This window comes from Meles meles, chromosome 10, assembly GCF_922984935.1.
Source record: "Meles meles chromosome 10, mMelMel3.1 paternal haplotype, whole genome shotgun sequence".
Classification (NCBI taxonomy): Eukaryota; Metazoa; Chordata; class Mammalia; order Carnivora; family Mustelidae; genus Meles; species Meles meles.
The window spans coordinates 48,049,169-48,072,442 of NC_060075.1; the positions used below are offsets into that span (position 1 = coordinate 48,049,169).

General features: G+C 43.0%; 1 protein-coding gene across 1 annotated transcript in view; it reads left to right on the plus strand.

The window, feature by feature from the left end:
* CPVL (carboxypeptidase vitellogenic like) overlaps nt 1–23,274 on the plus strand; it is a 131,033-nt gene that overhangs the window by 93,278 nt on the left and 14,481 nt on the right. Inside the window, exon 12 of the mRNA XM_046019973.1 lies at nt 10,600–10,782. Within this exon, the coding sequence (XP_045875929.1) occupies nt 10,600–10,782 (183 nt within the window). The remainder of the gene's footprint in view (nt 1–10,599; nt 10,783–23,274) is intronic.

Below are 23,274 nucleotides of genomic sequence, written 5' to 3' on the forward strand. Positions count from 1 at the left end.
TTCCCTGCCCTTCCCTGGTAGAAGGGAGAGCAGGCACCAGCGACATTGCATAGTGTCTGGGACTCTCCTTCCCTCTTTTCTGTCTCAAAATCCTTGGTGGACCCACTCAGATTTATAAAAATGCTCTTTATTTTTGAACTTGAGTGACAGTGATGTCGAGGAGCAGGGAACTGGCAGGGGACTTGATGGCAAGGGGTTTTCTGGAGCTCCTATCTATTCCCCGAATAATTGAGGCCAGAGGAACCACTCCCACTCCTGCACCTGGACTATTTTCCAGCTTCCTGAGTCCAGCTTGGTGAACTGCAGATTCCTCATCTCAGAGTGGCCGTCCTTGGAAGCTGTGCTGTCTTCTGGCAACTGTTGACAAAGGGACAGATTTTCTTTGCAGGATATACCAAACGCAAGGTATACATGGCTGCTGTCCAGTAGAAATAAAATGCAAGCCACGTATGTAGTTTTAAACTTTCCACAAGGAACATTAAAAATACATAAAGAAGCAGGTGAAATTAATTTTGATAACATTTTCATTAACCCAGTATACCCAAAATAGTATATCTGCATGCCATCGATATTACGAAATTACTGAGATACTGTACATTCTTTTCTTGGTAGGAAGTCATCAGGAACCAGTGCGTATCTTAGACTTACAGCACATCTCAGTTTGGACTAGCCATGTTCCAAGTGCCCACTAGCCCCATGTGGCTGGTGGCTACTGTATTGATTAGTCCTGGGTCTATTACCTGTCATACCTGTATGACAGGGTCATTACCTGTAGCCTTAATTATTATAAATTACAGTATTTTTTACTTGTTCCATGGGGGCTGTTTTTTGTTGGCTGGGTTGAGTGCAAATGTATATACTCATTAATGAAGTTCATTTAATAATGTGGGAAAGGAAAGAATTGGCTCCTTGGCCTACCTTTCAGTAGAGTAATAACATTGGCAAGCACAAAGCAGTCTTTGGAGATGACCTTTGGTGTGATCTTGAAGCTGGCATTCTGACAACCAGGAAGGACAAGTTCTTCTCTGGAGAGACTCATCTGGGAAACCGACAAGCCTGCTCCTGGGGCAGTTTCAGTTCATTAAATCCAGTTATTGTGATGAGGGTCAGAGGAGACTCTTAAGAGGTTAAGGAATCAGAAAAGGGCTCTGAGAGCAGACCCTGAAACAAGAAGCTGAGCAAAGATTCCCCTCGAATGGGCCCCCATGACTTTTCTATTCCAACGGGAGGAAATAAATTATTCTGGGTCATTATTAGAAGTAATTTTAAGTGTGCTATTCTAGGTAGTTAAATTTTCTTTCAAAGAGCCTTGGGTTGCAGTGATGGCTTGCTGGATCCTTTTCAAGTTGGCTTTGCTTCTCGTTCCCTTCTAAAAGCAACTGAATTATTTAGAGTTAAGTTGCAAGAAAGCAGGAATAATTTTCTTTGGCCAAAAGACATTGTTTGTATAATCGCTGGGTGCTCACTCCAACTTGTTTCTCCACTTTCGTTTTTCTTTACTCGTCTTGGCATAACCAGCTGGTGGGGGAATGGCAGGCACATGGGGGTGTTTATTCTAAGTTCATTTTTCCTCTTTCTTTGTCTTCCTTTCTCCTCAAACTTGGAAGCAGAATATGTCCCTTTTGAAGAACAGCTTGGTTGCAGAAGTGACTACTGTTCATTCAACGGTTGCGTTATTTTCCCACCAGTCTCCTTTAGGCAGGCGCTGAGGACTCTGGCTTCCTGCGTTACAGCCTTGTATCCCTGCAGAATCACCAGGAAGAAGTAGTGCCAAACGTGCAAGCAGTGGGCCACTGTGGGACTGAGGCACTGTCCGCGAAAGGATAATAGCTCTGCCTGCAGTCGCGACCATTTCTGGAACATTATCTTCCACAGCAGAAATTCAGTTTTTCTTTTTCAGTTGAGCTTTTGGGAAGCCCTCGGGAATTACCCCAGGTTGAAGTGGATATTAGTGAACTTAATTCTCTTCTGTTCAGGAGAAAGGCACCGGTGGGTCATGCTAATTGCCTCAGGCAGAAACCCGGCTACATTGGGGTTTATAATAGAAGAATGAGAAGTAAGGCAGCCAAAAAGAGGAAGTGTGGAGGGCTGCTTTGTAGGGGTTTCATTGATTTAGCATCTGTAGGGAAAGCTTCTTTTAAAAAAAAAAAAAAATTTATTTATTTTTTTTTAGTGCACAGGAGAACATTCAAAACTAAGACAGATAGCGGCCAACTGGGACCGCCGTGCAGCCTGGAATAGCGGAGGCTGCCGTTCCATCATTTCCCCAAACAGGAAACCACAAAATGTTGGAGATTAAGGTCACTAGATCATTGGGAAAAGAGCATAACTTTGTCTGCAAAGTATTATGATGGATTGTAAATGCGCCAAAATATAAGCATAAATCTTTCGTCTAAAAATGCAACAACAAAAATCCAGCCTTCTCACAAAAGCCCAGTTTGCTTTCCTGTTGTACTGAGAGACCAGAGCCCCCTTTGGCGGCATTTCAGTAATTTTCCTAATAAGTTGAGGAGTAGTCAGGAAAGCAGAGAGAAAAGCTTTGTGTGTTCTCTGTCAGTAACATGTGTGCTTCAGTTTGGGTTTAAAAAAAAAAAAAAAAGCTAAGATTTAAATCAGTAAGTGGCCCTCACGTGATTTATTTTCAGTCTTCCGCTTTTCTACTGGTGACAATGAAAATATATCACAATCACATTCATATGCCTTTCTGCCCCAAATCCCTTCTTTCAAGTATTCAGTTGTATAGCCACCATGAAAAAGTACAGATGTCTTTTTTCCCCTTTGAGTATCATGTGTGATCCCCTAAATTCCTTGAAGTCCGATTTTGACTCTGACGGGGGTAGGGGGCTGAGGGTGTTTTCAGGTGAGTCTGCAGGTAAACTGGTCTGTGGCTAGTTTGGCTAACTGTCAGTTCCTTTATATCTGCCTGGAAAATATTTACCCTTCCGAGGTGTGTATTGTGTAAAATAAGGTTATTATCATCTGATTCTGTTCATCAGGTCTTTACTAGGGAGACGTTTTCTTGCTGAGAGGGTTAAATCCATGGGAAAAAAAAAAACAAAAAACAGCAAAACTGTTGTATATACATCTAGAAAACTTGTGGTTTAAGATGCTAAAATGACTAGAATTTTATTATTTTTTTAAGATTTTATTTATTTCTATTAGAGAGAGAGAGAGAGCAGCAGGGAGGGATAGAAGGAGAAGCAGGGAGCTGAGCAGGGAGCCCAATGTGAGGCCTGATCCCAGGACCCTGAGATCATGACCTGAGCTGAAGGAAGACGTTTAACCCACTGAGCCACCCAGGCCTCCAGTGACTAGATTTTAGAAATACTTAAATGGAACTGACTTTTTCTTTGACCCCTCTTTTAGGAAAACTTAGAGATGAAAGAGTAAATATGCCTCTTCTCTTCTAATTATTCCCTGCTTTTGGAAAAAAAAAAATCTGGAGTGTTAGGAGGATAGGGGTCACATCTTTTCATATGTGTTCCCTGGGTGTCTAGTCCTCAGGCTCTGCATGAATATTTACTTTATTTATTCATAAGCAGGGATTCCCAAAAGCAGATTAAACAAGCAAACAAACAAAACATGCTCCATATATAAGTGAGCATGTACTCTTGCCTCCAACTCAGACAAAAGGCCACTTCCCTTCCATTTTTCAATGGAAGTGAAATTCCGCTGCCTGTGGATCCAGGAAGGAAAGGAAAGAAATAGAGTTGGATTTGAGACCTACTAATCTTTCCTTTTTACTGATGACAAAGACATAGATACAGAGAAATATTTCCCTCTTCTAAGAAAAACAATAGCATGAGCCCCGAGAAGAGGACAGGTGCCCTTGCACCTCTTGTGGGGGGTGGGGGGATACCAGTGAAGGGGCAGGGTTGGTCTGAGGGGGGCAGCCACTGCCCGGAGTCAGCTCAGTGTGGGTGAGTGGAAACCCAGGCCCACCGCGGTCAGATCTCCCAGTAGTTAAATGCCAGCATCTAATTGCAAAAGCAGCAGCGACAGCGAGTAGATTACAGGAATATATCCCTGCAAGCTGAACGCAGGCCTCCAGCAGCCAATTTAAAACCTCCGCGTACCACTACAAAAACATACTTCTCAGATCATTCTTGATCCAAAGTAAACACAACATGGATAAAATCCTGCTCCTCAGATGACAGGATACTTCTGCATCTCCCATCCCATCCGGCCTTCCCTACAATCTCAGAATATAAATGGTCCACTCTACAGAGGAGAAGACTGAGGCTCAGACTGAGTCAGTGACATACCCAAGATCACTCCGGAAGCCCAGGCCTCAGGAGGCTGAGCTGGGGCTGGAGCTCAGGCCTTCTGTCTGCACGCATCATACTACTTTTATGAGCCCCTGCTGTGTGTTTTGTCAAACCGATGAGCTCCTACAGTTGTTTAGAATTGTAACTTATTATGTCCTGGATCACAATTGTAATTCACAAGTAATATCTGACTTGGAGGTTGTGGAGCTCTTTGAATAGCTATGTTGAGCTCTTCCAATGTGTTGATAATAATAACAGGTGTTAGCATTCACTGAGCATTTACTGTGTGCCCAGAATGCAGAGATTCACATGCATGGTGTTATGTCATCCCCCCAGGGATCCTGTGTCCTAGACGCTTCTCTTCCACCCATTTTACAGATGAGGAACTAGAGCTCTAAGCAGATTGAGTAACTTAAGATCATCTTGCTAGTAAGTGGCAGAGTTAGGATTCGAACCCGGCACAGAGGCCTATGCTGTCAACGATAAACATGTATCCTTACCTTTGGGTTTGCTTCTTGCCTGCGGAATGACACGTATGGAAGAAAGCACCTGTTCGATGGGCTCCTTCGGGGGGCAGTGATTAGACAGCGAGGCACTACCCGAGAGGGGTGAGAAGAGCACAGTCTGGACTCAAGCACATCAGAGCTTGACTCTCCACCACAGTTGTCTCATCGCCCTCCACCTCTGTCTCCTTGCCCCTAAAATGGGTTAAATAACACCAGCCTTTTTGGGGGTGTTGTGATATCATGGATGCGCCATGCTTAGTACAGTTCCTCCAGCAGACGAAGAATGAGAGCATTCTGCTGTTACTCAAAAAATGTCCTTTTTTTTAAAAAAAAGATTTTATTTATTTATTTGACAGACAAAGATCACAAGTAGGCAGAGAAGCAGGCAGAGAGAGAGGAGGAAGCAGGCTCCCTGCCAAGCAGAGAGCCCGATGCGGGGCTCGATCCCAGGACCCTGAGATCATGACCCGAGCCGAAGGCAGAGGCTTTAACCACTGAGCCACCCAGGCGCCCCCAAAAAATGTCCTTTTTGAAAGCGATACTCTTTACCATACTTTTCTATCAGTTAAGTATGGGGAAATTCCTTGCAACCTTGAATCTCATGCTTCAAAGCTAAAAGTTTCTTTACAAGAGTAATTGATAAACTCATGGTTCTGACTACTAAGAAAAGATTGCTGAGATACCATGCCCAGTGTGTGTGTGTGTGTGTGTGTGTGTGTGTGTGTAAAATCAGAGTGAAAGGCATGTTATTTCAAGTGTTTGAATAGATGGAGTTCAGGTTTGTCCTGGCGGGATTTCCTCCCACTGTAGGCCTGTCCTGGAAGAGTGAAATTGGCAACCGAGTATTTGACATGGATGGACCATCTGCGTACTTTGAAGGCTTGTTTTAGAAGAAGGGCTCTATTGAGTCTTCCAAGTCATCCTCTCGTTATCAACCTACTTGAGACGGAGGAGGACCTGACACGCGCCAAGCTCCTAATTTGCGCCAGGCACTATGCTAGCAACTCTGAACACAGTATCTCATTTACTCTCACTACAGTGAGATGTAGGTCTTCCCATCTTCATGTCCAGAAAAGGGAATGCAGCCCATGGAGGCTAAGCACCGTGTCCAGGGGTTCCCAGTTACTGCATGCTGGGACCTGGGTGACAGCGGGTCCATTCATTGGTGTAGGAGTTTGGATTTCATGCTTTCAGCAACAGAAACAACCCTGCTTACTCGAAGCATAAAAAGAATTTATCAGAAGATATGATAGGTCACGGAATTCATGGAAAAATTGAAGACATAGATGAGGAAAGACTGGGACCAAGGACAATTCTGGGGATCCAGGTAGGAAAGCAAACGGGCAGACTCATCAGTGAACCCTGTGTCACTCTGCCCACAGTTCAAATTTTATGAAAAGAGCATTTGAGTGCCCTAGGGTAGGAGATGCTCATCCCTTGCACAGAGGAGGCAGGATATGAAATTGGCAGCCTCCACTAGGGCTGGATCCATTGAGGGTGTGGGAGTCCTGTTATCAGGGGAAGGGAGAGTCGACCTAGGCAGGCCAAAGCAATAGGCAATCAACATACAGCATCGTAGAAAACTTCTCACAGAGTGCAACTGACTCTACCCAGTAAATGTCAATACTTTTCACAGGAGGCCAGGTCCTGCTCAAGGCTGCAGGCCAAACACGTGTCAGGAGAGCCCCGTTCTCAGGGATCCAATGCCATGCGACAGCTGCTTCCTCAGTGGCACTCCTTACCACAGAAGTGAGGCATCTGTCACCAGCCGAATAACGGCCTGGTACACATCACAGAGCCCAAGTGAGAAATGACAGAGAGATGTCACCAGACTTGGACGAACAGACCGAGGTTGTTTCTGAACTAGAGATGTGAACTGTGTTTCACAGTCCGCCAACTCTCCGCTCCCTGAGGCTTTCGGTAGCACTAAACGTTTAGCTGTGGGGAGTCAGGAAATGCTTGCTGGTTTGAAGGAATTCAGCTCTTTTCTTAAGGAGTTCTAGGTAGGAGTTTGGAAGTCTGGGATCTCAGACACATTCTGGCACCTCGCTGTGTCACAATTTCCTTAACAGCTAAGTAGAGGCAGACGTTGTAATTCCTCTCGTCCCCGGCGTCCTGAAGCAGTCAGAGAATAAAGCCATACGTATAAGAAAGCACTTCGGAAAGTAAATAACAAAAATGCTCTTCTCATCTCTGCCTTTTGACCAAACAAACAAACAATGCTTATGATCCAGTCACCTCCTACCATTTCTTATAAATTATTGATTTCTGGAATGGGTTTCTAAGATCATCCACAAGCAAACTAGTTAAGCTATTTACCTAGCTGTCATGAAAATCGAGTGCTGGTAATATTTGAGTTAATACAAATTATTCCTAAATAAAGGCCCACCTTTTGCCAACCAAGGTCCCCAACATCTTAGTGTTACTATTTTACTATTTTGTCTTCATAAACACATCCTGATTACATTTACCCCCCCCCAAAAAAAAACCTAGAAAATAGTCAAATCAAAACAAATCATCCACATCCTAGCTGCCTTAACTGTTAGTATTTTGATGTGTTTTCTTCCCAAGTTTGAAGCATCTTTTCAAAAATATTGTATTTATAGAGTACAAACGGTGGAATCATAGCCTTCATTGATTTTTTAATAAGTTATTTTTCCACATCGAAGCAAAACCATCAATTTCACTGAGCTAACCGGTCAGACCTCCAAGAAGTAAAAGAAAAAATTTTCTAAAGGAGTGCCCTTTGCTGTTTAACTGAGGCATCACAGCTGTCCAGGAAGGAAAGAGAGGAAACTGGGTGTTTCGGGGGCTGCCTGGTGTTGTCACTGCAAGCCAGCTCCGTCCAGCCAGTCTTTCCCTTGTGCCTTGTTTTGTTACAATCCCTACTGAGAAGACAAGGGTAGCTAAAAGCTGCATTCATTTCTGTCTCCTCCTCTCTGTCTTTAGATCCTGTTGCTTAAAATACCAGCAAGCCTCAGGGAGAGGTTTGCCCCAGACTGTCCCAGGGTTAGCTCAAAAGCTCTGCCTCCTGGGAAACTCCTCAGGCCAGGGCCGACAGGGCAGCTGGTCACCCCTTTCCCCCAGGAAGATGTGGAGGAAATGTACACAGATCCTCTATAACTGACCAGCTCGTCAGGGCTTGGGACTTGTCCTGGAACTTCTCTGACTACCAAGCTGAGTAGCATGCCCTGGGCCTCAGAACCACCCACCCCTACGCTCTACCCACCTGGTTCCTCGGCTCCCTTCACTGGATCCTGGATATCTCTCCCACTCACCCAGCCCTAAAGGCAACTGAGATACTCCTGTCCAGGCTGATGAGAGTAAATGGGACATTTAGATAAAAATGAAAGCTCTGGAATTCTTATATTTAATGCTGGCAGCCTTAAATGCCAGCTTTGAAATCACCTCGTTTGATCATTAATCTGATTTCTTTTCTTTTTTTTTTTTTTTTTGCATTTGACTTATGTGCCCTTCAGAAGTTAAAAACGTGTTCCTTGCTTTAAAAAGATTTCCGTTTGCCCCCAAAAGCAGGCCTTCTACAAGTCCCATGCGCAAAATTATGCAGTTCAGCCTCACACTGCCTCGTTCCAGAGAGTTAGAGCTCTTGTTTGTGATGAGTCTTGAATAACAAGGGGCACAGCTCAGGGACGGGCTGCATTTCAATTCAGTCCAATGAACATGTACTCTAATGCGGTACAAATCAGCCCGTTTTTGCTGTAACCTGTGGATCTGCATCCCTGAAAGATAAAAAATTCCAATCAATTTCAAAATATACAGATGATCGTCAGGTAGCTCCAAGAGACACTCAGAAAGACGCGAGCTTCATTTACTGGCCACGGAGTGGAAAACAACCAGATGCGCTTGTGTATTTGCTAGTTAATCAGCATCTTTTCATGGCATTCTAGAAGAGGAATTACTTTATAGATGATTATCTCCGCTAATCAGGCCTTTCTCGAATGGGGGAGGATTTAAGCCTTGTTTGCTGGTACAGATCATGTGTAATTGTTTCCATACTGTTGGCAAAACAGCTGTAGGAGTTTTGCATGGGCCTTAAGTACCCAAGGTCTTTGAGGCAATTTCTTTGTATAAACAATGCAAATTTTTATTGCTAGAGTTGAGTTCAGTCTTTTAAAGAGGCTTTAAATCGAGCAGGAGTTTTTCCCTTTGGGTTTCTGCTTAGGAGAGCGGAGGTGGTGATGGTGATGGGGTAACATGAAAGATCCTGTGCTCCGGCCTCGGAGGCCCAGGGCTCTTTCATCTTGGGCTCAATCCTGGCCCACTGCTGCTTGAGGATTTGGAGTGTGTAAAAGTCCTGGGCTGTTTAATTATGTGCAAGCCTTTTAAGAAGCCTGCACCAGGAAGGCAGAGATGGAAACATGTGCAGTGAAACATTTTATATCCAATTTGAGGATTCAACCAAAGGTCTTCACTTGAGCGAAACCAGAACTTCCAAGTAGATCAAAGGTAGCATGGAGCGGAGGAAAACTTCTTTGTTGGGGGTTGAGTAACAATGCCTTACAAGAATTAGTATCGTGTGAGTTGCAAAAAAATAACCTGAGAAGAGTGGAAAACAAGGGAGAAAATCACTCAGATTTATACCACCTAAGTTAACCCACTATATTCGTGTTGTTTAAAGTGGCATCCCATATGTGTATGGGCTTGTATGCCTATGTTCTACATTCATGATTGTGATATATATTTGACATTCAGCTTTCATACTTAACAGCATTCGAGAAGTGTTTTCCACGTTGCTGCATGGTTCAGTGGAACGTTTTAAATGGTTTTGCATGATCCCATAGGATTTCTGTTCCGTAGTTTATTTAACCCCTTCACTATGGAACTTTCAGACTGTTTCAGTTTTTCATTATAAGACCCAATGAATATGACTATATATATATTGGGAGGGGGCTTATTTTCATAAAATTCATTCCACAAACTGGAATTATTGGGACAGAGAGTCTCAACATTTTCGAATCTTGTTGTTAAAAATGGATCATTGCTTTCCTGAAGAGTAGCGCCATTTTTACACTTCATTAACACGGGATGGTATATGAATTCTTTCCCATGCCAGTTGAATATTGCTTTATTGGTTTTGGAGAAAAGACACGAGTTGCTTCAGAGCTGTTTCTCCTATACTATCCACCATCTTAGCAAAAAAATAAAAATTGTATTCTAGGAAGAAGAGACATTCCTCATTGTTGACAAGTGGCTATCATGTCTAAGAAAAGGGGGCCTTATAAGGGGCCTGGCAGACCCAGTTGCCTCCAACAAGGAGCAAATATGAGGCACCTGCTTCTCTCCATCTGCCTCAAAAAATTGTAGTTGCCACTGTAAAAACCAGTGTTGGAAGAGAGAGTGGTATGGATTAGCAGCTCCTGAGAGATGCCCAGTCCACCAGCTCGAAAGCTGAGTTAATGAAATGCAGTCTCCACGCAAATCCGGTGGTGTAGTGTTCCTCAGTTCCACTAAGAGGTAACCACAATCCTCTTCTTGAACATAGCTGTACCTCGAAGTGATATCCATGGAAAATACAGTACAAACGCTTTTGTAACTGAGAGAAGACTTTATGCAGGTTCCTAGGAAGATTCGAACTTCTGGAAGAATTGCAATGGCTGAGCCAAGACTTGTGCTGATTTCAGATTGTTGGTGTGGCCAACGGGAGGAAAATGACCCCACTCACCTGCCGGGCTGGCCTCTCTGAGCACAGCATCAGAAAGCCTCACATTACCTTTTCTCTCGTGCACACACTGTCCATACCCAGATACACATGGTGGCTTCACCTGCTGAGTCCCACATTTGCCCACACCTCGATTTCGTTTCAGGTTCTGATCTACAATGGCCAGCTGGACATCATCGTGGCAGCTTCCCTGACAGAGCGCTCTCTGATGGCCATGAAGTGGAAGGGGTCCCAGAAATACAAGCAGGCAGCGAGAAAAGTTTGGAAGATCCTTAAATCCGATAATGAAGTGGCTGGTTATGTGCGGCAGGTGGATGACTTCTGTCAGGTCTGGAGACACTTCGGGGCCTTGGGGGGAGGGGGTGGGTGGTGGGGTTGAAACAAAAGCTTGAACACCAGGAAGGCATGGCTAGCCCTACACAGGGTCACACAACAGCCCAAGAGTGTCTTCTGCGGCCCTCCTCTCTACAGGGCAGAGTGCCTGAGTTCATTAAAGTACACAGTGCTTCATGGGAACCAAAACAAAAGTTTAGATATTATTCAAGAGACAAGGTGACAATCAAAAGGGTAATACTCATCTCAAAAGTCAAATCATTAATGAGAGAGTTAGTCTATTTGGGAACAGAAGGGAGCTTGAACAAATGACATGAGTTAGATTCAGTGTAATCTCTCCTGGCAAATCTGTGCTCACATTGGGTCTCACACATGAAGCCCCAGGACAAAATCTGTCCATCTGATGCCCTTAGTGTGAGCTCCACTTCAGGGGTCAGAAGTTGCTCCTGGCCATGCCTGTCCACTGTGCCTCCAGTCTGCAGGTCTCAGTTCCTCGAGGGTCGTCAGGGCTTCGTTGGTGACTACGTGATGATTACACTGTTTACCTCCAGAAAGTTCTTGGAGAGCTTTTGCATAGTTAGTCAAGAGGAGAGATTTAAGTCTTCTGGACCTGAATTTTTTCTTCCTGCAATTGTTTACTGGAGGAAACATTGGGAACTCAGTTCTGTAGTTTTGAGTATTTGGAATTACAGCTTTCCAAATGCTCGAGCTTTTCATTAGGCAAATCCATGCTCCAAATAACAATTGATCTCAGAGGCATGCTACCTTGAAAGTGCTTTGCTTTGGCAAAATAAATGAGAGTTCACAAAATATTCCTTAAAGGTCACTGAGTTGTGATATGCATTACTCACTTATGTTAGAAGAAATGATGGATGAGGCAGAAATTATGAGTAGTCTAATGTATAAAGGGACCCTTCCATCCCCCAGAACCCCACCCATCATTCTAACCACGTAATAACATATACAAAATTTAAATATTGTGCACCGTTAACTACCTTGGACAAAGGAAACAGTTGAGAGACATAGTTATGGGCTCAAGTAAAGGGAAACTCTATGTTGGAAAACTTATAATGTTATAGTTTCTAAACTGAGATAAATTATACCAACGAATTAAAAACTGGTGCCACAGCAAACTAAATGAGTCAGAGCAGAAACAGTTCTGGCAGGACGCATGGGAGGTTTGAAAATGAGGCTTGGGAAGGATGGAGATAGGACGTCTATTGAACTGCAGAGAGATCTGGAGAGGAGATGGTGAGTGCTGTGTTCACCCTGGGTCTTCTGTAAACAACCCAAGCAGTCTTGGGTTGGGTATTGACCTGGGAATCACAGGAACTGGTTAACTCTAAAGACTGATTCCAAATGATTGAAATTCCTGGACAAATGGATCCTCTTCATTTGCAGAAGATATCCTGGACTTCATTTTTGGTATTTATTTGTCTGTTTTTAAGTAACACAAGTTATATATATGTGTGTATATATACATATACACACACATATGTGTGTACATATATGTGTACATATATGTGTGTGTATATGTATATATACACATATAGAGCAAGAACAGAGAACATATATATGTGTGTATATAGAGAGAATATATATATACATACATATATAGAGAACAGAGAACATATATATATGGTCTCCTCATTATTAAATATATTGATTAATATAAAATATATATTGTATATATAATATATATATTTAATATGATTTTTCTATTCTCCTTTTACATCCATTTTTACCTTATTTATTTTGTCATTAAATGCATATAGACATAGAAGTTACACTTTCCTGGCAAATCAACATTATTCTCAGGAAGTATCCCTTTTTAAGTCTAGTAATATTTCTTGTCCTAAAGTCTGTTTTGTTGATAATACTATAACCATGCCAACTTCCTTTTTGATTAATGTTTCCATGGGACATCTTTTTCAACTCTTTGTTTTCAATCTTTCTATAGAAAGATGTGTCTCTTTTAAGTAGCATTTAATTGGGTTTTCTGTATCTTTAATAAAGCCTGACAATATTTTTTAAAAATGGAATAGTCCATTTACATTTAGTGTAATTACTAATATATTGTGTTTAAATCTACTGCTTTACTATTTGTTTCTTACTCATCTTACTTTTTTGTATTTCTCTTTTCTTTATTGCATCCTTTGTATTACTCAAATGTTTTATATCATTTTTGGGTTTTATTCCCTCTGGAAACTTGTTAGGCTATACACTCTTTTAATCTTGTTTAAGGATTATACTCAAGGGTAAAATATGAATTCTGGACTTAATTCTAATATAAATTAGAATTTTACCACTTTCCACATAAATGCAAGAACCTTAGATCTTCCTTACCAACTCTCCTGGTTTTGTTATCATTAAAAACAAAACAAGGGGCACCTGGGTGGCTCAGTGGGTTAATCCTGTGCCTTTGACTCAGGTCATGATCTCAGGGTCCTGGGATCGAGCCCCGCATTGGGCTTTCTGCTCAGCAGGGAGCCTGCTTCCCCCTCTCTCTCTGCCTGCCTCTCTGCCTACTTGTGATCTCTCTCACTTTGTCAAATAAATAAAGTCTTAAAAAAAAATCTACACACTCTTCGAACACCACAAAACGTTACCTGCATCATGTTACACAACTAGTATCATTGTGACTTACCCATAAACTGATTCATTCGATCACCCTTCAGCCTCTTTCCCATTTCCATGCTTCCGACTGGAATTATTTTTCTTTGCTTAAAAAAAAATTCCTTTATTATTTATTTTAGTAAAGTCGTGTTGGCAACAGTTTGTTTTCGTTTGTCTGAAAATGTCTTTGTGTTGCCTTTAGTTGAGAAGTACATTTTTCGTGGAATTGAAATTTAGCTGGGCAGTTACTGTCTTTTCAGTTTTCTGTCTTTGACTCGGGTCATGATCCTAGGGTCCTGGGATGGAACCCCGTGTCAGGCTCCCTGCTCAGCAGGGAGCCTGCTTCTGCCTCTCCTCCCTGCTTGTGCGCTCTTTCACTCTGTTCCCTGCACCGCCTCAAATAGTATCTTTAAAAAAAGAACAGCAGTCTGTGATACCCTTATAGGATTATTGAGGGAATTCAACAAGTTAATTAGCAGAGAACAGTTCCTCATCATAGTAAACATTTGTTATTATTACCCCGAAGTGCATATAAAAATAGATATAATAAAAGGAAAATTATAAATCATCAAGATCAGGGAAAATTATTAAAAATCAAGCCTTCAGGGAAGTTTAAGTATTAATATTTAGGCTATTAAGGCTAATAAAAGGTTAATAGGAGGCTATTAACATGAATGCTGAGCTGAGCAATGGACATGTCACTTGTCCCCTATCTGCTGCACAGCTTTATGATGACAATACCACCAGGCACATGAGCATATGCTCTGGGTTCTCGATGGCTGTGTCTGCTGCCTGTTTCTTTGTATCCCCCAGACCAGCCTTGAGAACCACTCCAGTGCCCCACACCACACCTGTATCCCGCTGGGCTCGGTGCATAGATCCTCTAGCTGGGGAGGCTGGGCTGTGGCTGCAGGGACGGCACACGCTACCAAGGTGGGGAGAAGGGATTGGCTGCCACCCCAAAACTTGGGACAAATATCACACTAAGCCTGCTGAATCTTCTTGTGAATGCAAAACACACAGAGAGATGAAATGGCCCTCGACCGGCTGCCAAAAAATGGTAACAAAATCAGCAAGGCCCACATGTGTTTGTGATGGGGAGTGTTTTACCACACGCCAAAGGATCTGCGTTTTATGTAGGTGATATTAAAATGTTGGCAGATCTCCTGCCCACTTACGCCTCAGCGTAGGCTCGGGGGTGGCATGAGGAGATGGGGAATTATGGAGGAAAAAGAGCACCGGTGCTAAGAAAGGCATTCTCTGTGTGCCCCGGATTGAGAATCCTGTCCAAAGGTCAAGCGTCTGATAATGAAAAAAGCGGAGCTTAGCCACGAACTTGCCTTTCGGCATTGGACACACAAAACAGAAGCATGTGAATGTGTCTGCCAAAAAAAGAAAGTTCACTCTCTGCCAAACTCCACAGCTCTTAATTTAAAAATCGAAACCAGTGTAGACCTGTCTCCAAATGGTTACCTAAAGTGTCCATTCAAAAGAATGACAGCTGTCCCTGGGGAGCAACAGGGTAGAGAGAGGGAGCCTTTCTCTCCACATGTTCCCTGTCAGTCGATGCCTTGGGAAAAAACCAAGGCAGCTCCAGCCGGTCTGTGGAGATCCGGTGAAGGAGGACTGTGTGCTGCCTCTTGCTGGTTCTGTCCTAGAAGGCCACGTGCCTTTGGGATCTCTACCATTCTAAGAATTAGACACTGCCTGACTACATCACCCAGGGAAGTGGCCTTTGCTCCGTTTGTTCATCTATAAAATGCGGGGTGTGGACTGAGTTATCTGTAAGATATCTAAGAAAGATCTGAAATGTCTATTTTTCATTAATGCCCAGAAGGTCTCAGCAAGCAGATAGAATAGCTTAGTGACTTTCTGCATGGTGGGGTGTGTGTGTGTGTGTGTGTGTTGACCTAATAGCGTTATGGTGCAGATCCAAGTTCTCATCCTCTTCCTCCTTGGCTGGTGATAACCCAGGGGCAACACTGTCAGGACCAACCTGCTCCTCCTTTGGGGGTCTTTCTCTATCCTTCTCTGAAAGTCAGTCACTGTTCATGATCTGTTTTGATGGTGCCACTGCTGTTGAAATGCAAGATATTTTGTTTTTAATACCATTGAATAGTTATTTCAACTCTAAGGAAGTTTTGACTCCACACTTAGAAATATAAAATTTTACTCAGAAGCACACTGATGAATTTCTTTAAGAACATCTTTCTAAAGTAAACTTGAAGTTAACTTTTCTGAAGAAAGCACTGAAACCATTTCAAACTTTTCCATCTTTATTTCACTGAAAATAATTTCTTGAGGACTAATTATTTTCCATGTACATATGGAAAGAAAGGTTTGAGTCACTGGGTCAGTTTTCATTCTTATCAAATCTTACCGGGTGTAGTTTCTGCTTACATGAGTTTTGCAGAATTTCCAAGTTTATTTTTCCTGATTGCAGTTTGAGTCATTGTTATTTTTGTGTGTTTGTTATCAATATCAATTCAATTTATTTAATAATTACAGGATGGATTATCTCAGCTAGGTAGGATTTTACAGCTGGAACAAATTTTAGATCTCATTTTCCAGGGTGGGAAAAGTGAAGCCCAGAGGTTAAGTGACTGTCCCAAAGTCTCCTGCCCCTTTCAGGACTGAGCTACGAGTAGATTCCAAACTCCTGGCTTCTAGCCCATTGTTTTTCGGTTTCACGAGGGTGCACACCTCTGCAATGAGGCACTGGCAGCTGCAAGCTGGTGCAGTGGAAACTGGAGCCTGCATTCATCCCTGCCATCCTTCAGGCAGGCCTGAGAAATCACGCATTTCACATTGAATGTTAGCTGTGAAGTTACATGCGTGTGCCACTCCTTATAGACAGACAGAGCATTGGGTTTTTGTTTTTGTTTTTTAAAGGTACTAGAGCTTAGTAGGTTAGGCGGGGAGGCCAGGTTCGTCCAAAGAAGTTATGGCTTTGTCTGGGGATTTCTGTTATTAATAAAAGAGCAGATGCTGAAATTAATTAAAATGAACAGAGGAAACATGGTGGGCCGTGTTTCATAATGGGAGCCTGAAGAGCAGAGCACCAGCAGAGTGCACAGCCTGCTGGTTTCCAGTCTGGAGCCAGGAGAGAGACTGGGAAGGGTCATGGGCCGTCGATGGTAGGCAAAGGGTGTGTGCTCCATTGTATAAGCAGTGGGAGGCAGGCCACTGAATGGTTTTTTTTTTTCTCCAACTTTTTTTATTGTAAAATACATATAACATGAAAGTTATCATCCTAACCATTTTTAAAATTTAGTTAATTAACCAATTAATTTTTTAAAGTAGGCCACATGCCCAAAGTGGAGCTTGAACTCACAAGCCTGAGATCAAGAGTAGAATGTCCTACCAACTGAGCAGCCAGGGGCCCCTAGCCGTAACCATTTCAAAGTGTGTCATTCAGTGGCATTAAATACATCCATAATACTGGGGTGCCATCACCACCATCCGTCTCCATAGCTCTGTTCATCTCCTAAACCGAACCTATGGCCATTGACCACTAGCAGTGTTCCCCCACCCCAGTCCCTAGCAACCGCTGTTCAACACATTCTACTTTCTATCTCTATGGACTTGACTGCTCTAAGTGTCTTGGATAGATGGAAGCATACAGTGTCACCATGGAACATGTTTGTGCACCTTTTCGAAGCTGGTCTTTTGGAGGTTTAAAATAGCAGTGGTAGGATGAATTCAGGGTGGAGAGAGGTCAAGGAAGGGGATCCCGGGGAATAGGGAGTCCTGGTAGGAGCTTTCTCGGCAGGAGGTTATTCACCTACATCCTGAGTTTACCTTCATGATGCTCAACTCTGAGCTCCTGGAATAGAGGTTGGGGGGATAAGCTTTGGAATGCCCAAGCTATGAGGACCTATTGCTGTTTGAGAACTGGTGGTTACTATGGAGGCACACTAGCTTAAAAGCTAAATATCCGCAGGGAGAGCCTGGCATGCTGGTGTCATACAGCACTCTCCGTGGGCAGCCACAGGAAGCCTCTCCAGCCTCCTCCTGAAGCACAGTCCCTGAGCCATGATTCCACCTTGACCCTGACCTGGGATTAGCTTGTGGGGCCCTCAGGCTGGTGGTCTGCCACACTCTCCTCAAGGGCTTCTCCCTGAGTTTCCAACAGGAAAAAGACCTTCCACAAGCGGTTATGTATAGAGAAACCAAAGGCAAGGAGCCCCCCCACCCTCCAAGCTTCACTGTTTTGAAGAGTTGAGACCAGGAGAAGGCAGCCTGGTGTCAAGACCGGAGTGTAGACTCGAGCTAGACACACCTGGTGTGAATTTCAGTTTTGGCTGTGGGCTGCTCCTGGCTCTGTAAACCCTGAGCGAGGAGGGTGTCGGGAAGGCCTGTGCTAAGGGGGGCTATACAGGTTTTTCAGCATTTGTCAGCCCTCAGGCCTGCCACACACTTTTTCTCCACGGTTACGGAACACTAATAGCGCCCCTGTAAATTATGTGATTATACTTACTAACTTATAAATGAGCAAAGAGAAGTTTCACCTGAGCTCCTCGCTTCAGGCTTCAAATAGTCGTCATACCTGAGATTTGACAACCCAAATCTTGATCCTTCCCCTGAGCCATCATGTCTCTCAGTACCTGTGAGGACAGTGGGGTGGGAAGGGATAGGATACTCTCGCTGGCCAGACTGGGCTACATGTGTGCCCTGGGCTGTGCGTGGTGCTGGTGACAGAGGTGGGCGTGGCCAGTACATTTGGCAGCACATCCAGTCCACACAGAGAAGACTGTTTCCTAAAGGAAAGCAGAGTGCTTTCAAGAGGGAGGAGGACAGGGAAAGCGTGGTGTGCAGACAGAAAGCAGTAACAGCCCCAGCTTCCTAAATGTGCTTTCCTAAAACTAACATTCACTTTGTTTTGTTTCTCTGACTCCACACAACTAGAAAATAGAGAAAGGACTAACCACAGTCCTCGGAGGACAAAGGAAGGTCAGGCTGAGATTTGAACGTTTCCACGGATAATCCACAGAGGGAATGACAAAGAGCTGGCCACCTGCCTCTCTTGGATTTCCTGCTGACTTTTTTTTTTTTTTTTTTAAGAATTTTAAACAGCTTAGGGAGCATTCTGAACTATTTCTGAAGGAACTAACAGTTCCAGAAAGGTCTTCATCGAGTCCTTGGTTGCACTGGCAAAATCAGAGTAAGCAAAGAGCAACAAATGTGATTTTTGCATTCGCCTAGTGAGATGAAGTTAAAACAATATTTAATGCAGGAAAGTAACTGTTAGACAGATTTGAGATGATGATTCCCAAATGCACCTGATTCCCTGGGAAAATGTTTTGGCTTTGTTACAGAGATTGTGACACTGAATCTTCACCTCTCTTCCAGCTCTGTTGCTCTCTACGAAGAGAGATGTCCTGATTCATAGCTTCTTTGTCTCCATCACCTAGATCTGGGGAAAGTTCTGTCCATGCATGGGAATTGGACTGTGAGCAGAAAGCCAGCATGTAGCAGTCAAATCATCATCATCATAAAGATGACTTCTCTATCATCAGAGAGCTCCATGGTAGTCACAGACTAAGTTCTCCAGAAGCAGGATCCAGGTCAAGTTTGGGGTGCAAGATGTTTATTAGGGATCCGCATGTGTGAATAGAAGGGGGAAGAAACAGAATAGACAGAAGAGGGAATCAAACTGTGAAGCAGGCCTCAAAAAGCTCGGCCAACCCAGCAGAGAACTCTGGAGAAAGTCTTCTTCCATCAGCGTCCCACATTGAGCCAAAATGTCCAGACCTTTAAGTGCCCCCTCATTCAGTCATCACATGTAGGCTGCCCCAAGAAGGACATCATCTTAGGGAAAGGCTGCTCTCTGTAGCTGAGGCAGCCCCTGGAGTTCCTGACAGCTGGAGGCTGGACAACAAGTCCATTCTTGAAGGGGGATCTGATGGTACCTCTCTGTCTACCATAAAGGCCACCCAGATAATGTAGTTGCAAGCTCTCAGGGTTGGCGTGGTGGGGGGTGACAGCAGGGGCTGGTGGTTTGCCTAACACCACATAAGGTATCGCTCGCTCTTTGCTGGCATAATGTAAGCTTCCCCCTAAGCTCTCAGTGAAATTATGTCTTCTGTCTGCATTAGAAAGTTGGATCCAGCCTTGCTTTTCAATTCATATCAAGATTCCAAGACGGAAACAGCAGAGTTTTCAGGAAAAAGAATGAAGAATTATCATAAATATTTCCCCCTTTCAGTTATGTATAAACAGAATAATAATAGATCACTCCAAAACTCAGTGGCTTGACACAACAGTTTATTATTTCTCATCATTATGTGGGTAGAATGGGCTCAGCTCAGTGATTGTTCTGATTCACATGAGCTACACGAAGGCCATCCATGCAGCTGCATTCCGTGGGAAATATGGCAAAAGCTAGGACATCCAAGGTGGCCTTCTCTTCTCCAGTGCTCTCTCCATATGGCCGCAAACCATTCAAGTGTCTTGGTCTGGGCTATGAAGCATGGCAGCTGGTCTCCCAAATTGAGAAGCAAAAGATGTCAGTCCTTTTAAGACCCAGGTTCCCAAAAGTCCCAGAATATTATTTCCTCTGCATTCTTTCGGTCAAAGCCAATCACAGAGGAAGTTCAGATTCCTCTTAATGGGAAGGATGGCAAAGAATTTGGTACCATTGTTAAACTTGCTACATTTTCCTAAAACAGTGTATCTATCTCCAAATATTCTAACTTTGTCTGAGATAGGATCTGAACATTTGGATATAAGCTAGTTAGGCAATTCTAGTATGCACCCTGTTTGGAGGAACCCAAAATTGTGATGTCTTTTGCCCCTCTGTTGATGCCAAAATGGCTTTGGCTTCTAGGAACCCCATGTGGCTTATGTTTGGATAAACTTCCATTCTGATCCCTAAAGGCTGCTCTAAATCCTGACCTATTTTACTTCCTCCCAGGCCAACCAGAAACTTGAGAACATAGTTTCACTCTTAACAAACCAGCCATTGATCTGAAACATCACTTTTAGAAAAGTGTCCTCTAGTCAATAGTATCTACTGGTGGGGCTCTTATTCTGTGAAATCCTCAGCCAAAACCTTAAGCTAAATCTTAGACCTCAGTCCCTGCTGTGCATTGTAGGTTTACAAGTGGTCTTTGTTCTCTTGAAACACTGATAGACCATTGGTAATGTAGACTCATAGAAAAATGCTTGTTATTTACTCAAAAGATTAGCTTCCTTTTCCCAGCTGACTTCTGTGCTGTACTGAAATAATGTGGTCCTCCCGGGCAGAGTCTTTAGATAGTGGTGTGTCTTATGCTACTTTTCAGAACTGATACAGCTAGATCCAGGAAGGTCTGCTATAAACATCATCCAGATCCATTCTCAGCAAAGATGGTGTCGACGAGCCATCTTGAATTTGCTTCTGGATGTCAATTAATTGATCGAATATTATGATAGATTGATATAACTAATATCATGTCGGCAAAAAAAAAATGCAACTATTTTACTGAGGAGTGACCTTAGTATTTTCATTAGGTGATTGTTGGGTTCTTAAAAAAGGGTTCTTAACCTAGGGCAAGGGTCTGTGGCTAGTATTCAGGGGGTCAGTGAACTTGGGGGGAAAATGCATTTTATTTTCACTAACCTCAAACTTAAATAGCTTTTCCTTCCATTATGAATTTTGAAATTTAGCATTTCCTCCCATTATGAAAGTAGGCCACAAACCACAGCTGCCTTAGCGGTGTCTTTGACTCTGTCACCAATAGACAGCAGAAATACTTTGATATCGAATACAAATGCTGTTGCAAATACCTTGAAACAGCATCACCATCACTGTTACTTTGAAATTACAGTAGTTCTCAAACCCACTGGTTGTTCTTACTGAATGTGTGCATAGAGAAGTACATATATTGTTCTATCACAACTTTATTTTTTATGACTTTGTTGATTTCAATATAATGAGTTCATTTGTAATCTGTAATATGTATATGTAAATATATAAAATGTATTTTAAAACATTTTTCTGAGAGGGGCGCCTGGGTGGCTCAGTGGTTTAAGCCGCTGCCTTCAGCTCGGGTCATGATCTCAGGGTCCTGGGATCGAGTCCCGCATTGGGCTCTCTGCTCGGCAGGGAGCCTGCTTCCCTCTCACTCTCTCTGCCTGCCTCTCTGCCTACTTGTGATCTCTCTCTGTCAAATAAATAAATAAAATCTTAAAAAAAAAAAATATTTTTCTGAGAAGTATCCGTAGGCTGCAGAAGACACCTTGGCACCAAAAGACCAAGAGCCCGTGCATTAGACGATTTGAATTATTGAAAATACTTTCTAGATCCTCCCCAACCCAAACCACAGACCGCCTTTAGCCTTTGTGGACCCCAGATTGAAAAGTTACAAATTTAGCTCTCAAGTAGACTTGAATTTTATCTCTAGTCTTATTACCTTGGCAATTCTAGCTCTTCCTCTCACCATCCTCAAGCTACAGAGTGTTGAGATTAAAAGACTGGATATTGTGCCAGAACCTGCTCCAGCACTCACTAGCTGTGGGACCTTGGGGAAGTTACCTGACTTCTCCAAGAGGTTCCTCATCCATGAAATGGGGATAACATTAATACCTATCTCCCTTATGAAGGGATTAGTTACTAGGATTCATTGAGATTATGGGTATCTGTGTATTACTTGACATTCTACCTGGCACCTAGCAAGCATGGAAGAAATACTTATTGCTGCTGCCTGTCCTAGCATTCATCTGTTCCCATAGAGCAAGACGCTCTCCTCCTGTCTAATAGGATCCTTAATAGATACTATGTTTTTAGGCCTCAACTAAACATTATTTGTCAGAAAGGCCTAGAACTACAGCAGTTGTTTCCAGTTGTAACTTCATAACAAAGAAACTGGTCTTGGTGAGGGGCGTAAGAAACAGAGAGCAAGGGGACATGTTCCACATTTTGCTACATGGCAGTCTAATAATAGTAAATAAAAGTGGCTACATTGAGTAATGAGATGTTTCTAAAGCATCAAGTCCCTTCTGGTTGAACAGTCATCTGAAACATCCCTGTTGACAATAAATGAAGCATCCAGTCTTTTTGTTTTTGTCTTTTTTTTTTTCCCATTTGCACTGAGCTTCTAACATATGGAAACAGGGAAGAAGAGGAATATAGGAGTTTAGAGTTGGAGAGTAAAAAACTATGCAGCAAAACAGAAACCCCAGTTGTTTGCTGAACTTTCTGCTCTTCTGCTGTCCAGCATGGAGATGTGGGTGTTTATTTTTGTTCCTAATATTTATTTTCTTATGCAGCAATCAGAGTCCCAAGGTTTAGATTCTGGCACTAGCCCTGTCTTCGTAGAGCTGCTTGCCAGGGGGGGACTTCCCATTTTTGCTTTTGTTTCCCTTTAATTGCTTCTCTGTATCCTCCCCACTTACTGTTTTAGACACATGGTCCATCTCATCAGCTCTGTGTTAGAAGAAAAGAGCATGACAGAGAACACGTTAAATTTTTTAAAGATTCATTTTTGTGAGTTTGGCAGCAACTATAGGAGGTTTCTCTCTCTTTTTTTTTTTTTTCTTTAAGTTACAAATTGAATAACCAAGGGGCGTCTGGGTGGCTCAGAGGGTTAAAGCCTCTGCCTTCAGCTCAGGTCATGATCTCAGGGTCCTGGGATCGAGCCCTACATCGGGCTCTCTGCTCAGCAGGGAGCCTGCTTCCTCCTCTCTTTCTGCCTGCCTTTCTGCCTACTTGTGATCTCTGTCAAATAAATAAATAAAATCTAAAAAAAAATTTGAATAATCATAAAGTATGTACAATACTTGTATAAGATAAAACAAGTAATGATAAATGAACCCCTTTGTACTTACCAGCCAATTTAAGAAATGCCACATTACCAAGAGCTTGTCCTCGCCCATCCCACCCCTTTCT